Source organism: Octopus bimaculoides, chromosome 16 (genome assembly GCF_001194135.2).
Source record: "Octopus bimaculoides isolate UCB-OBI-ISO-001 chromosome 16, ASM119413v2, whole genome shotgun sequence".
Classification (NCBI taxonomy): domain Eukaryota; kingdom Metazoa; phylum Mollusca; class Cephalopoda; order Octopoda; family Octopodidae; genus Octopus; species Octopus bimaculoides.
In genome coordinates this window covers 26,072,121-26,088,747 of record NC_068996.1, presented here as the reverse complement: position 1 = coordinate 26,088,747, position 16,627 = coordinate 26,072,121, and the positions used below count along the sequence as shown (strand labels likewise).

The 16,627-nt window shown below is 34.0% G+C and overlaps 1 protein-coding gene and 1 long non-coding RNA gene across 3 annotated transcripts in view; one reads left to right on the top strand and one right to left on the bottom strand.

Annotated features, from left to right (window-relative positions):
• Positions 1-16,627, bottom strand: part of LOC128249606 (uncharacterized) — a 143,766-nt gene that overhangs the window by 87,174 nt on the left and 39,965 nt on the right. The gene's annotated exons all lie outside the window — the stretch shown is intronic.
• LOC106884196 (uncharacterized) overlaps positions 1-16,627 on the top strand; it is a 48,824-nt gene that overhangs the window by 23,382 nt on the left and 8,815 nt on the right. Inside the window, exons 2-4 of one of the 2 annotated variants that reach the window (XM_014935442.2) lie at positions 320-4,307; positions 8,892-8,950; positions 9,188-9,634. In XM_014935442.2, coding sequence (XP_014790928.1) covers positions 427-4,307; positions 8,892-8,950; positions 9,188-9,195 — 3,948 coding nt within the window. In that variant the 5' untranslated portion in view covers positions 320-426 and the 3' untranslated portion in view covers positions 9,196-9,634. Of the gene's footprint in view, positions 1-319; positions 4,308-8,891; positions 8,951-9,187; positions 9,635-16,627 lie in introns of those variants that run through there. The other variant, XM_014935441.2, reaches the window with a different exon arrangement.

Genomic DNA, 16,627 nt, shown 5'->3' with positions numbered 1-16,627 from the left:
ATATATATATATATATATATATATATATATATATATATATACACATATATATATATAATGTACATATATGAATGTGTATATGTATGTATATATATATATATATATACATATATGCATAAATATACATTTATATATGTGTATATGTTTTTGTATAAATATAGATGTATGTGTATATATGCATGTATAAATATACAAATATACGTGTGTATAAATATACATAATATATATATGATATATATATGTATATGAGAAATATTTTTATTCATACTAGATAGTGATATACATGTTTCCTTTCTGTTTTTCAACTCTCATTTATCAGAAAGCTCGATGTGAATCCAATGAAATTATTATAGCAAAAAGCAGCTGTGTGAAGAAAACAAGAGTTTCTCCTAACCAGAATTTTATACTCCTATTTTCAACAAAATTATGTTTGAAAGCCAAGATGCTATAGATTTAAAACAACTGAAGCATTCAACTGGAAGAATACCAGAAGTGAAACATTTACCTTTGAAGCTATCAAAACTTGCTGTGCATAGTAAATGCCTCAATTGTAGGATGTGTGTCAATATACTTCGAAAGCATGCCATTAGGAAGCCTTTTAGGTCTGATACAATTTACTTCCCTAAAAAGCAAGTCAGACACATAAGTATGTACAGTCCTGTGCATTACAGTTTGAAAAATGATCTGGTTAGAAAATGTAGCAATAAAATCTATATACCCAAAAGAAATGGCTGCACAGAATATGCAGCTAGGAACATGAAAACGGGCAATGGTTACCAGTTTGAAGTGATTAGCAAATCATTTTGTCAGATATTCCAAGAAGACAAAGTTTCTACACCAGACATTGTTTTCTATTCTGTGGGCTTCACTGTTTTGTGTACTTCTGGCTCTGTATACGTTTTGCACCCAAAACTAAATTTCTCCCACAAAAAGTTGCACTTCAGGAGAATTCTCACTGCAAAGCACCTAAATTATTTCAGATTAAAAATATGGCTAAAGACCAAAAGAAATCTAATGTTTAAAACATTTAACTCACAAGGATTTCCTGAAAAAGATACTAAATTTTTAGTTGGTAATAAAGACGAGATATGTAATCAGCCTGACCTGGAATGTTTTCAATGTTTAGCACAGAAATACTCTAAAATAATTGACTCTTTACCAATTAATATTGATGAATTGAATCTGTGCCACAAATATAGGAACAGTGTACCTATCTATGAATTAAACAACACAAAACACTGCATTGCTTGTTTTGCAGTGTTTGTCAATGATATTTTTGAAATAATATTAGATTTCTGTCAACCAACTTTGGAAGTAATTATCATATTATTGATCAATTTAGAATTTCATGTGCCTTTCCTTTTAAAAGCACAGGAAAATGTAATTGAATTTTGGGATGGATTTTACATCGAGTATTTGCAATCTTTAGTTATGAAAACGATCCAGCTTCAAAAATTAAATTTGAAATTGGGTAATTCCTCCTGGAAAATGTTTTTTTTAATGACAGATCTAATTATAATCACCAGTCTTAATGTGAATGAATTGAATTACCTATTAGTGATAATCTTGCCAGAAGCTTTTGGTGCTTTTGAAGATTTTCCTAGGCCCAAGGTGACTGCACATATATTTGTTGGTAATGGCATTTGTAAGATGCATCAAATGTTGCGATATTTAAAAGATAATGTCTCTTCATTTGACGTGTGTACTCAATATAATGGTGTAGGAAATTTATGTGATAGGTTCTCTGAAGGAAACCATTCATCATCGAAGGTACCAAAGGAGCACTTTAAGCCTTTAATTCCAAGTAATATATTGGCCTCACCAGCATTAATAATGGATATAAAAGCTAGATATCTTTCCTTTTTCAGACAGCTATTTTGTTATAAGTTAACCAAACTAATAGATTTTATTGCTGTTTTGGCAGTGTCTGATGGTGCCGAAGCCAAAATATATTTGCTGATAGCAAATATATTCAAAGCTATAAAACTAAGGTTGTCACCAGTAGCTATTAAACACAGAAAGTTCTGTTTTAGAAATAGTCTTCATACCAAAGCTTATAAATCATTCAGTGAGATTTATCTTTGTAAGAATCTGTTTGATTGTTCACATATTTATTTGCAAATTAAATTATTTGAAAAGGCAGCTGTGCTGATGATTATATGGAAATCATCAGTTGTGTTTCCTTTTGATCCATTCAAGCATGCATTTCTTACAACAAACATTCTTTTAAACACAAAGGCTTCTGTTGAGAATTTTTATTCTACTTTTGTTAATTATAAACATTTCCAACAAGGACTCTTTTTTTATTCAAAATTATACATTAAATCAGGAATAAGGGAACAAAGTTATTTTGAAGAATTTACACAGAGTTTAGAGTGGGGGAAATATGGGATAAAACATGTATTTTTAAATATGAGAATTAAAATCATGAAATTCTGTAAATTTAATGTGAATATGTTAATGATTATGGCCACAAGGTATCTTTTGAAAAGTGTTCATCAATCAGACATAGTCAGCAAACATGAGATGTTGCCTTCAGATATTTTACATTCTTTAAGTTATGAAAAATATTTATCATTTGCTAATCATTTGAGAATTTTAAGTCAGAGTTTGTTTAATTTATTCACTTCTCTGATTACAATATATACTATCACTGATTATGATTCCTCAAGAGACCTATACTGTTCTTTACCCAATTGCAAATATAATACTCAATGTTTATGTGCAATAAGTGGTGTAAGATTTGGTATCATGGGTTTCAGATTAATTAGATTTCAGCTGTGGTTAGATTTTCCATTTTTCAATTTACATTTAGAAAGAAATGAACAATTATGTGCTGATACACAATTGAATCCATCTCTGTGTATTGGCCATGATAAAATAAGTAGATTATCAATGTTGAGTATAATCTGCAAATACTTCTCATCAGTAGAACAAACTAAAATAAAATTCCTAACTTTTTCTTTGATTAAAACGTATAACATTTCTAGAGTATTTACTATCGATTATCATGTAACTGTTTTTCATTGTAATGGGTTACATATAAGAAAACAATTAAAAAAATGTCTACATATAGGAAAAACTGACCCAAATTATCCTACCTCTTCAGATAAATATAAAGAGTTTTTAAAAATTTTCTGTAACTTTTCTATTTGTGATAAAACCTCTAAGTTGAGACCATTTGATCCAAAGCCATTGCATAATTATGTTGCAAACAAAGAAACTTCACAAACAATGTCAATAGTTAAAAGAAATCATTTTGGAGACTTGTGGGGAAATTCTGTCAGTTTGAAAGAACTTTTGTTTGGCATAAAAAATAAAACTAATTTTCTAAAATCAGACTTATTTTTAAATACTTCTCCAGCCAAGCTGTTTTATCTGAAGTCTTCAACAATGCAATTTTTTAAAAACTTTTTAAATGAAATCCCAATCTTAAATGTGACATATACTTTGTGTATAATACCTGTTGAGAGTTCTTCAAAGCCAAAAGAGAATCATTTCTTTGATGTACCATGTCACCCTACAAAATCATCAAAGCACAAATCTTTGAATGAATATCCATCTGAATCAGAAAAGACTGCACCTTCTTCTCTGAGTGATGTTCAAAACAAATCCAGCAGTCCACACAGCAGTTCCAATTACAGACAATCGCATACACAATCAGTGAGCTGTGCACCTTCAAACACGTGCAACAATGCACCAGCTGACTTCAGTTTAGTACCTTCTCTGCCTTTCACAGCGTCGTTAACGGACGAAATAACTATTAAAGAATCTAATCACGGCTTCTATTTACCTGAGATGGACAGCATGATGCCAACTAGTAAAACATTTGTACCAATAGACATGGCTAACATACCAGTACCAACTTATGGTTTCATGAAGGATTCCCATTATTACGGAGGAGATATGTATTTTGATAATGGCCAAGGATTTTTATATCCACAACCACCACCACCACCACCAACACCAGCAGCAGCAGCAGCAGCAGCAGCAGCACTTAAAAGACCAATTATCCAGAGAGCAATTCCATATTTAGACATGAATAATATTAGTCACCATCAAGCTGTGAATTTTCCTTCACCTATCGCAAATGGATATGAATCCTTTTCTAGCAAATTTCAAAGAAAACCAATTCCTCATTTGTCAGACTCTTCACTTAAGGAAACTTCTATGAGACGAAAAACCAAAAGATATCAACGGAAATTTTCTGCTTTTCCTCCTGATCCTGAATTTGAGGCAGCTTTCCGCAGAACGATGGTCGAGCAGTTTGCAACTTTCACAAACTACCCGTTTGAGTTTAGCAAATGGTAAGACTGTTTTGATCTACCTTATCAATTAATTAGAGTTGAAATTTATTGTAACATTAAATGAATACTTTACCCCATTTTAACAATCATATTATTAGTGGTGCTAGATATATTGATATTTCACAAGTTAGCATTAAACTGATGACATGATGCAACTAAGGCTTGGGGGTGTATTTCTCTACTTGTAAAATAATGTATTAGGAAAGTTTGGTATGAAAGATCATCCTTTTTTGGTGACTTACATTTAAGACCAACAGAAGCAAAATATTATAGACATTCTAATAACTAAATTTTTATTGTCAAAAATTCTTGGTTTGACTGACATTTTGAATAATTTAACCAAAAAGAAAAAAAAGAAAGAAAGAAAATCCCAAAAACTTTTAATGGTTGAGATAATTGATTTATGTTGTACAGTTATGAAATTTTTGTAAAGTAGTGGTCCCAATTGTGAATTTACAGAAGTGTTATAGAATACTTCTATAGCAATGCAAGTGAAATAAAAATGGTTACATCTGAGTAATGATGTCTGACCACAGATTGTTTCATGTTGCTTACTGCTACATTGTAAGCACTGCATAAAACTCTTGGCCCTTGAGTTACTCTGTTATGTCTGCTAAATATTAATAAAAATATACAATGGTGGTGCCCCAACATGGCCGCAGCCTCAAGGCTGAAACATATAACAGAATAAAAGAATATATTCATATGAATTCTATTTTTCCTGCTTGCATCAACATACCTATATATATGTGTGTGTGTGTGTGCGTGTACATATTTAGATATAGATATACATTTATGTACATATATATGTATGTGTATATACAAGTATATATATGCATATATATATCCACACATGCATGTACACTGCGTTCCACATTATTAGGCAAATCAACCTCCTCTCAATAAATGTATATTCATTCAAAACCAGTTGTTTTCCCATTGACTGTTGGCAACACCTATCTGTATACATTCAGTTAAAATAAATCGTATCTGAACAGATGAAAACAAACAGTGACCATTATCATATAGTAGCAACATTTCTGCTGTCTCAAATAATTAGGCAAGTGCCCAATTTAAGTATCATTAGGGGTCAGAAATGTGATCTTACCTTGAATGAGAAGTCTACCATCGTATCAGAGCTTGGAAAAGGAAAAACAACCATAGAAATATCAAAAATACTGGGAAAAGATCACCAAAAAATGAAGAAATTTGTGCAGTCTCCTATTTCAGTCTGGTCAAGGGCAGATTAGGGTAAATCGAGGGTTACTTTGAATCATACTTTGTCACGTGTCTGACAAGTAGAGAAGTCTTCAGTTCTTATGACAGGGAAGATGTATCGAAAATTACCAAGTGTCGCATCTTGAAGCAAATAGCCAGAAATGTTGAACCTGTTACAAGGCCCCCTATGAAGGCTGTTCCTAAGCAGAATAGACCGCAATTGGCAGAAGAATACATGAAGATAGATTTTTCAAGTTTGGTTCACTGATGAATGCCATACTACCCTTGATGGGCTACATATGGCTGGAGTAAAGGTTGGGTATCAATCAGCAGGAACCACCCTCATCGTTTGAGATGCCAACAAGGGGGAGATGAGGTCATATTTTGGGCTGGCATCGTTAGTGGTATGATGGTCAGGCCATGGAAAGTCCCACTGGCATTAAGATGACATCGAAAATATATGTTATCTTCTTAAAGGATAATTTCCAACCATGGTTGTAAAAGCAAAAACTTTCATTCAAGATAAAACTGGTCTTCATGTAAGATAATGCCCTATCTCATGCAGTGAAGAATTCTAAGGAATACCTGCAGCAAATAGGCTTCTCTGGAGGTTGTTTGATGGAGTGACCACCTTGTTCCCTTAACTTAAACCTGATCAAAAACCTGCGGAGTGTTTTGAAGAGGCATGTTTATCAAGATGGATGGCAGTTTTTAAGTAAAGTTGCCTTCTGAGACACTAGTGTAGATGCTGCTCAAAGCATGACACAAGGGGATATTACCTTGACAAATTCAGTGGATTAACATGTAAGGAAGGTTATTACATGTGGAGGATCATACATCAAACATTAGGAGCTGTATGACATCATAATCCCATGATTATTTTCATTCGAATGTATTATTATGTTTACCATGAAGTTCTTTGAGTAATTTTCTTGTTAAACTTTTACTGTTGAATTAAATAAATGTTCATCTTGACACAATTGTTTTTATTATACTTGCCTAACAATTGGTGATGGCGAAAATGTTGTCCAATCACAAAAATGGCTGCCATTTGTTGGCATCTACACAGATCTGATTTATTTTAGAAGAATATGTGCAGATAGATGTGGGAAAACAACTGGCTTTGAATGAATATATATTTATTTATTGAGAGAAGGTTGATTTGCCTAATAGTGTGGGACACAGTGTATATATATATATTATATGTAATGAGACCGAAGATGGGCAAGAGATTAGTAATATATTTATATACAACGTTACATATAGTTATGGGACATTATAAGATGAAGATAGACTCGTACATCTGTTTCAAAGATTTGGTGACTGGTTGATGGTATTATGCAAACATGCATATATGCCTATAAAAACCAGTAATTATTCTCAACAAAATAAGTGTAAAAATTTTTGCCAACTTGCATAATGCATGAATAATTTCTTGGTGGAACTATTGTTCCTTCTAACAAGAACATGTGACAGTTGCAGCTTGAAGATATTTAAGTGTCATTCTTCATGTAAGTTGTTAACTTCTTTTTGCTTATTTCTTATGTATAATTACTGCTCCACTATATATTTTTGTTTGCATGATATGCATTATAATTTACTAGTCACTGATTGTTTGAAACAGCTGTACATAACTCATAGAAATGAATTACTGCAATTACTCTTTTTCTTATGGACTAAATAGACATTTTAACCAGTTTAGGAAGTTAAGATATAAGAATCTGATCAATCTGAACACCAATTCAGTACTTGCCTATACCACACTTGTATGTACACTCCCACTATACATGTCACCTACATGCATACACATATGCACTGTCGTGGTTATGTGCCATGAAGTTTGCTTCTCAGCGACATGGTTCTGGGTTCAGTCCCACTGCATGGCACCTTGGGCAAGTGTCTTTTACTATAGCCTTGGGCCAACCAAAGTCTTTTGAGTGGATTTGGTAGATGGAAATATATATATATATATGTATATATATATATGTATATATATATGGCAAGCTTCTTTTTTTTTTATGTGCCACTGGCTCTTGTGTGGGTGGCACATAAAAAAAAAGAAGCTTGCCATATATATACACACATATATATATATATGTGTGTGTGTGTGCTTGTGTTTGTCCTCCACCACCACTTGGCAAGCAGTGTTGGTTTGTTTACATCTCAGTAACTTAGTGGTTTGGCAAAAGTGACCTATAGAGTAAGTACCAGGCTTAAACAAAAATAAATACTGGGATCAATCTGTTTTACTGAACCTTACTAGGTGATGTTCCAGCATAGCCACAGACCAATGACTGAAAAGCAGGAGCAAGTGTTTTCTGCTGTAATCTTGGTGACCACTATATTGTAAGCGGAGTTTTTAGAATTCGGCAAATGGAAATTGCTCAGCTGTCCTACACACACACACACACACACACACACATGCACATGCATATGTACAATATACTTGCTTGTGTCTGTGTGACTGTCAGTGTTGTTAATGTATTTCTACAGTGTTTATGTATTTCTGATGTCCAATAACCTAGCCGTTCAACAAAGAGATCAATGGAATCAGCACTAGACTGAAATAGTACTTGAGTTAATATGACTAGCTAAATCTTTGAAGGCAGTACCCCAACATATTTATTGAAACTAGTAAAAAAATATAAAAGAATTTCTTTTTTATTTTAATTGAGACAAGTATTTTGTCTCTGAGTTTTCGATTTCCTGTCTTTTACCCTTTTTTTTTTCTCTATGACATTTTTCAATCTCATCTTTTACCATCAGGTATTAAACATAGCATTAAACACAATGACCTCACTTAGCAATAGCTATCTTCTAGTCTAGACAGACTTGGAAAGACTAAGACCACTCTTTCTCTCTCTCTCTCTCTCTCTCCCTCTCCCTCACACACAGGTGAAAAAAAAATTACTGTAGAAACAGTGTGGTATTTTTAATTTGTTAATGAACAGAATTAGAAGAATAACACTTCATTGAAATATAAATTCTCTTTTGATAGTGTCATTGAACCACTAAATTATTTATTTGTACAATTATATAAAGTTATGTATTATTATTTTGTAATATTAGATATATTATTAAACAGCAAATTCATTTAATGTACATCTAAAACTTGGTCTATAATACTCTAATTCATTGTACATGTGAGAATTCAGTTGCTGGTCAATTATAGACTGTGGTGTATATCTATATCTATGGCCTGATCACTGATATTTCACTGTATCTGTTAGTTCTCAGTTGTTGGTCAGTTATAGATGTATGGCTCCTTGTACATCAATGACTTGGTGACAATGCTTAATTGCTTTTTCTTGTTGAATTAGTTTTATTTTTTTTTATTGTGAATTAATCTAAGATTTTATCCAACAGGTGTTTGGAATGGTCTCAGTGGGACTACGGGAAAGCAGCACAAACATTTATATACAATGGTGAGTATGTTATTGTAAACAATAACAAGAACAGAATGCAGTAAATTTTAGAGTTTTGTTGTCAACTTTGCTTTAAACACGTTCATTCTCTCAGCTTTTGACAACCTTACCCATTAATCTTTGCTATTGAAATGTCGTACTGAAGTCTATATATCAAGATGTTAATTGAACTGTCAAATTCATGCATAAGGTTAGTTTATACACAAACCATGTTTTTCAACATTTTGCTTTTTACAGGTATCTAACTGGAATCATAAAAGTCCTCAACTCTGTGTCTCATTTCCCAGAAAGTAGATTCTTCAGGTGGCCAACTGATGGAGTTGCCAAAAAAATCAGATTATTTTCGTGATAATCATTCTGGATCTGTGTTCTAAGTTCAAATTTCACCAATTTCAATTTCTTGAAGTTGATAGAAAAAATCCAGTCCCGCATTGATGTCAGATCTTCTCTTTTTGTCACTCTTTTTCTTCTGTCCATCTGTCTCTCTCTCTCTTTCTGGAAGAAATCACTTGTAGTCAGGGAAGGAGAGGAATGGGCTCCACAATGCAAAATCGCCCAAGACATACCACAGGCAGCGCTCCTTGTAACTCCCTCAAGGAGTTGTGGATCCAAGTTAAAAAGAAAACTTTACAATATTTACTTTCAGAAATAGAATTCTTTTGAGGTGGGTTTTGACATCTAATCTTCCAGGTTAGTAAAATATATATCAGTTATATTCTGGGATTATCATCAATCATCATCATCATCATCATCATTACTAATGCCAACCACTTTACAGAGTTACTGGTTGCTATTTACTTGGAACCATCACCAGTGTTTTTTATAGTACTGACACCCTCAATGTAAATTATTATTGTTACTATAATTGTTGGAGTTGCCACAATGATTGTACATTAGCCATTTTAAACCTTTAGCATTCAGTTCACTCTGTCTAATACTTATTTATTCATATTGTTTTGAATTAATCCTGCTTTATCTTATAGCTTCAAGATTTTGATGATGTGAGTGTATATTTCTAGAATGACATTGCAGAGTAGGTGTGAAAGTTCAGATCTGGTTAGTTTGAGCATAAAACGGGCAGAATATTTGGACTGGATATGGTCAGTTTAAATGCTAAAGGGTTAAAATGTCATTCCTCATTTGGTTAATCTGATCCTTGAAACACTGAGTTCAAATTCACTGTCTTTTAACTGGTCAGTGTCAGTAACATACATAGCAGTCATATTTATTTCGGTTTGATAGATTATTGTCGTTATAGATCTTTGAATTTACTTGTGCTGTACTCTTATGAGTAATATTTTGCTGACTGAATGAATATAAAGAAAATATTGCACTTGAGAAGCATCACCTCTCTCAACCATCTAATACACTATACTTAGAGTGCTTACCATCTGATTCTAATTCTTCCATACACAAACTATATGTTATGCTATTCAACATCAATAGTACTCTAATAATGCTTTGTTCTGTCAATTCTGATATACACCGATCATCTGTTTATCTTCAGTACTCTTTGTCCCTTCTCCATTAATAATATTCTGTCAACCACTATTAAACTCCACATATTACTACAGGGATGATGAACAAACCATCCAGACTTCCATATTCTTTCAATTTATTAACCTAACCACTGTTGATATCAGATACACCTGACATATATCAACTTCACCTTGATTGAACAGCATTTAAATATATACAATCTTTGACTTCACCTCATTTATGTCCTATTTTAATGGTGTTTTAATTGGAATCGGCTCATGTCTTCATTGATAGAATATGTGATTGATTGGACGAGAGTTTGCCAATTGATATTTGACACACTTATCAAATCAATTACTCCATCTCAGAGGAGAGAATGGTATTATCTACTAAATAGAATTGTTGCTTTCTAAGTAATCTTGGTTTCATTACATTCTTGAAAACCAATGAATCATCGATACATTTCCATTAGAATTCCATGTATAAATCAATCCAGCTCTATTGATGATCGGATATTAAATATTGTCTCTTTTGTTTTTCTTAAGAAAAAAAAAATTAATAAAATAAAAGAAGCCATCTTTAATCATAAATTCAAACACCACTTGCTGTAATTACTGTGAATTACAGTGTTGCTGTAACAGCATATTTACAGAACTGTGTCACAAAATTATTCAAAGCCATGATTATATTTAGCATGAAATGTTTGACATTCTTTTTTATATATAATTTTTATATTATAAATCAATTATTTTCAGCATTAGTTTAACATTCATTTAATGTTTAACATTCATTTTTCCATGTTGGTTTAAGTTTGACAGAAATCAATAAAATTTATTATGTAGTTTACATTAGGAAGAAGTAGAAAATAAAAAGCTTCTTATTGATAGTGATAATTATAATTTTAAAATTGGTTTCGGCGATTAGTTGGAAGATTCCATCAGTATTGTTATTATTAGAAAAAGACGAGGCTTTGCCCTGACACTTAGACTAATTATCAACCAATTATCCATAGTTTGTTTATATGCAAATTAATTGAAAAGGTTGTACTTTGTGGCCTCAGTGATAATTTCAAGTATAATAACTTGCATTTCTTGAAAGAGGTATGGAAGTGCCACTGTGAAAGATTGCTAAATGTGGAGTATGAATGGAAAAAGGAGAGCCTTCCTAATATGGATCCAACTGGGAGACCAGCCACCACAGTTGACAGTTGTATGATAGATAAAGCAATTAAGAATCTGAAGACAAGGAAAGTTCCTGGATCATCAGGAATTACTGCTGAATCAGTTAAGATATTTAGTGGAGTAGGATACAGTTTAGTCACTAGTATAGCTAACCAGGTTATCCATAATGATTGGTATAATAGTTGCTACAAGGGTAAAGGTGATGCCTTAGATAGAAACAGTTATCATCATCATCATCATCATCGTTTAACGTCCACTTTCCATGCTAGCATGGGTTGGATGATTTGACTGAGGACTGGTGAACCAGATGGCTACACCAGGCCCCAATCTGATCTAGCAGAGTTTCTACAGCTGGATGCCCTTCCTAACGCCAACCACTCTGAGAGTGTAGTGGGTGCTTTTACATGCCAATGGCACGAAGGCCAGTCAGGCGGTACTGGCAACGGCCCCGCTCAAAATGGTGTAATTTACGTGCCACCTGCACAGGAGCCAGTCCAGCGGCACTGGCAACGATCTTGCTTGCATGTCTTTACATGTGCCGCCGGCACAAGTGCCAGAAAAGCGACGTTGGGCACAGGTGCCATCACGATTTTGCTTTCGCTTGCCCCAACAGGTCTTCGCAAGCCAAGTTTTGTGTCCAATGAAGGAGATGACGTTGGTATGGGTGTCAGTCGTTGAATTTAGTTCGATTTCGATTTCCTCAAGTTTCACTATTTTCATGGGCTATCATTTGGGTGTTTGAGAATCACTAGATTAAGAACCCCTTGAAACTAATCTAATTCGAAGTGGTATCTGATCAAAAAAGAACATTTGATCAAAATCATCCCAACCATAGCCATCTTACTGTTTTAAGGGCATTTATGATTATGTAATCCAATGAATTCTTCATTAGCTAAGACTACCCAACTAATTGGTACCCCTACTTCTGTCTCACAGATGTGTTGTTTCCTCTTCAGTCTTCTACCATTCCAACAATGTTCTTTTTTCTTCAATGCTGGTCGGTTTCATGCCCAATCCTTTCTTCTAAGAACATTTTGTCCATTTCCCTGGCATTCCCTCTTGCCATGTTCCTGCAGCCAGCAACTCATATCAGTTCAATTAACTGCAACATTCTCATTAGGCTTGAGTCCAGTCAAAGCCACAGGCACAGCTATTTTCTCCAGTGTCAAACTAATAAAAAATAAAGATGGAAGCATTTGATTTTTAAGGTGATTTAGCTGTTATTTCTAACAAATTGAATGACAGTGTAAAGGCTCCTCCTCCTCATGTTGTTGCTGTTGTTTTGATGGTGTTGCTAGTAGTATTGGTAGTACTGTGCATGATTGGAATCAGGTTGTTTCAATACCTGAGACACTGACTTAACTGTGACTTTACGTTTCCCTCTTGTCTAGGTGGATATGACTGCCACCACTACTACCACCACCACCACCATCACCACTCTCCCATCACCACCATCTTTGCTAATGGTTCCCATCTTCTTGGTACTCTCAAGCACACTTGACCAAATCTAGACTGTTGAAGAAGAGTCAATGTATTCTAACATCCAGTGATTGTTGTATTCACCTCAAAGAATACAACTAGTTACCTTTGTCATCTGAGGTTGTTAGCTTTATGTAAGGATTATTGATTGGCTCTTGTGACTAGATGATGGGACATTTTCATCATGAAAAGCTTTTTGTTGACCAATAACTATTGATTAGTCTGTATACCTCCTGTGGTTTTATTCCCTGCCCATACCCCTTGCCCTGTTCTACCACTCTTCACTCATTCCTCCAACTGCTAACTTTCTATTTTATTTATTTATCTGTGTAATATCTGATTGTGTTTTAAAAAGGTTCCTATCACTTGTATTGATTCCACTTCACTTTGCTGTATATATGCTTTCTTTCATTAATAAATGTATTATTATATCAGAAAGGGTGTTCTGATTTCAGTGAGAGTGGTGGTTGCAGGATTTAAGAGAGAAAGATTGGGAGAGGGGTTCTGAGAATGTGTCTATATGTGTGTGCACTTGTGTAAGACAGAGAAAAAAGGCATTGAGGACAAAAGATAGGTAGTAAATAAAAGGAAAAGACAGTGTGATGTATGATCACACACACACACACACACACACACGTTTGTGTGAATATGTGTATATATATATATGTGTGTGTGTGTGTGTGTGTGTGTGTATGAGAGAGAGGTGAGAAGACTAAATAAATTGCCAAATAGTCCCAAAAAAGGAGAATAAACATAAATGAGGCTATCAATTAACAAATTACACACGTAAATATACAAACACCCTTATATTTCTCTATCTATCTATCTATCTATCTTTTCTATGTGTGTGTGTTTATTCTTTTATTCTAGTCATTTAACTGCGGCCATACTAGAGCACTGCCTTTAATCGAGCAAAATGGACCCCTAATTGGCACTTGTGCCAGTGGAACGTTAAAAGCACCACCAGAGTATGATCGTTGCCAGCGTCACCTTACTAGCACATGTGCCAGTGGCATGTAAAACAGAACTTCTGAGCGTGGTCGTTGCCAGTGCCGCCGGACTGGCTACCATGCAGGTGGCACGTAAAAAACACCTTTTGAGCATGGTTGTTGCCAGTACTGCCTGACTGGCCCTCATGCAGGTGGCACATAAAAGCACCCACTACACTCTCGGAGTGGTTGGCGTTAGGAAGGGCATCTAGCTGTAGAAACTTTGCCAGATCAGATTGGAGCCTGGTGCAGCCTTCTGTAAAGCCGTCCAACCCATGCCAGCATGGAAAGTGGACGTTAAATGACGATGATGATGATGTATTTGTGTATATATATATATATATATATATATATATATATATGTGTGTGTGTATATATAAACACACACACACACACACATATATATATATATATATATATATATACAAATACATCATAGTTGTCGTTTAATGTCTTCCCTTCTTTGGACTTTTTCTATATTTCTGATGAAGAGCCCCACTCGCTCGAAACATGGAATCCTCTTTCTTTTCTTTCCTTTCCTGAGCGTCCAATAACACTGTACTTATTCCATGTCCTCTTGTTTTTTCTTGCTTGTTCATGTTTGGATTGTATATATATAGGTATATATATCTAGGTATATATGTTTTATTAAAAGTAGTAGTGTTGATGGTGACAGTGGGAGTAATAATGAGAGAGAAAGAGGGAGATGATGTATAACTTTGTTTAATCATGTCTGACAAATTCCTGTGGCTAATATACTGAACACTGAATGAACATACTGAATACTATCATTTTTGTTTTATTTTTTGCTTTCTTTAATACATACACACAAACACACACACACACATATAAAATACACTTTAAATGAAATAATGTTTCTCCAAAATTAAACATATCTAATATAATAAATTGAATGTCAGTGTGTCACACTTTTTTAAACTTTAATAAATCCTTTCTACTGGAAGCACAAAGCCTCAAAGTTTGGAGGAAGGGACTAAGTCGATTACATTGACCCTAGTACATAAAAGGTACTAATTTTATCGATCCCGAAAGGATGAAAGTCGACCTCGGTGGAATTCGAACCCCAAACCTAATGGCAGATGAAATACCGCTAAGTATTTTGCTCAGCTCGTCACCATAAAATAATATAATATCAATAATATTAATATGTCAACTTTTTGTTTTTGTACTTACCTGTTGTGTGTGTCACACTTACTTCAAAGAAATGGTAAAGCAAGAGAGACGAGGACAGAGAAAGTAAGAGAGAACGTGAGTGAGAGAGAAAGAGAGAATGAAAGAGACAGTGAGTTGTGACTGCGTTCGTTTTGTGTTTTTTAATGTTTATCACATCGCAAGAGAAGTTGATACATATACACATTGTTAAATCATATGTGGGAGAGAAGAGGGACACAAAGAAAGTGAAAGAGAAAGTGAGAGAGACAGCAGATACACAAATTCAAAGAGAAGTTCATCATAGATACATACACACAGCAAATATTGGATGTCAGTTTCACTTTTCATTACTACACAAGGATAAAATTAACTCACAAAATGGCTGAGTACTCCACGGACATGCATAACATTAACGTAGTTCTCAGGGAGATTCAGCCCCACACAATATGACAAGGCTTGCCTCTTTGAATTACAGATACAACTCGAGACATATATATATGAATGTATTTGTGTGTGTGTGTATAGTTTAGGTTAGTTAAAACTTTCATTCATAAATCCATTTATTATTTTGTTCTTTTACATTTCAATTTGTACATTAAGGTTCTTTAAATATGTATGGTGCATTTTAAGGTTAAATAGTAATTCTGTTTACATTTGTGTAACTGTGATATTTTGGTTGGATTATATAAACACTGGTGTTACATTACTTTCTGTATTCTCTAACTGTCACAATTTACTTTTCTAGGCCTGAATTTTTTGAGGGGAGGGGGCTAGTTGATTAGATCGACCCCAGTACACAACTGATAATTAATTTATTGACCCTGAAAGGACGAAAGGCAAAGTTGATCTCAGCAGAATTTGAACTCAGAACGTAAAGACAGACAGTCATAATATACAAACATTTCTCATGGCACCAGTACACTGTTTACAGATGCTTGCATTTTTTGTTTTCCATGAATTTTTCACAGGTCCATCTAGTATAATATAATAAATGTGAATGTCAGTGTGTCATGCTTTTTCAACTTTACTCCTAGAGGCCATAGCCTAACATATCATACTACTTTGGAATCAGGCTGACTTTGTGAGTAAATTAAAAACATTCTGGGCTGAATCTGGACCTGCAACCTGAAATTTTGGATTCCTATGTTTTCATTATTGCAATTGTTTTTGGTGTCTTTTTTTTATTTTTACATGATTTGTTGCCATGAATATGATCATCATTGGAATATGACTCTGGAAGAAGCAATGCAACAAATTCTGCATAACAAGTCAGAGATCTGTTTGCGGATCTTCCCATTTGGAGTCAGTTGCTTAAAAGCTGCTCGATAGGGTGGCTTTTAAACTAGTATGTATATATACATATATATATATATATA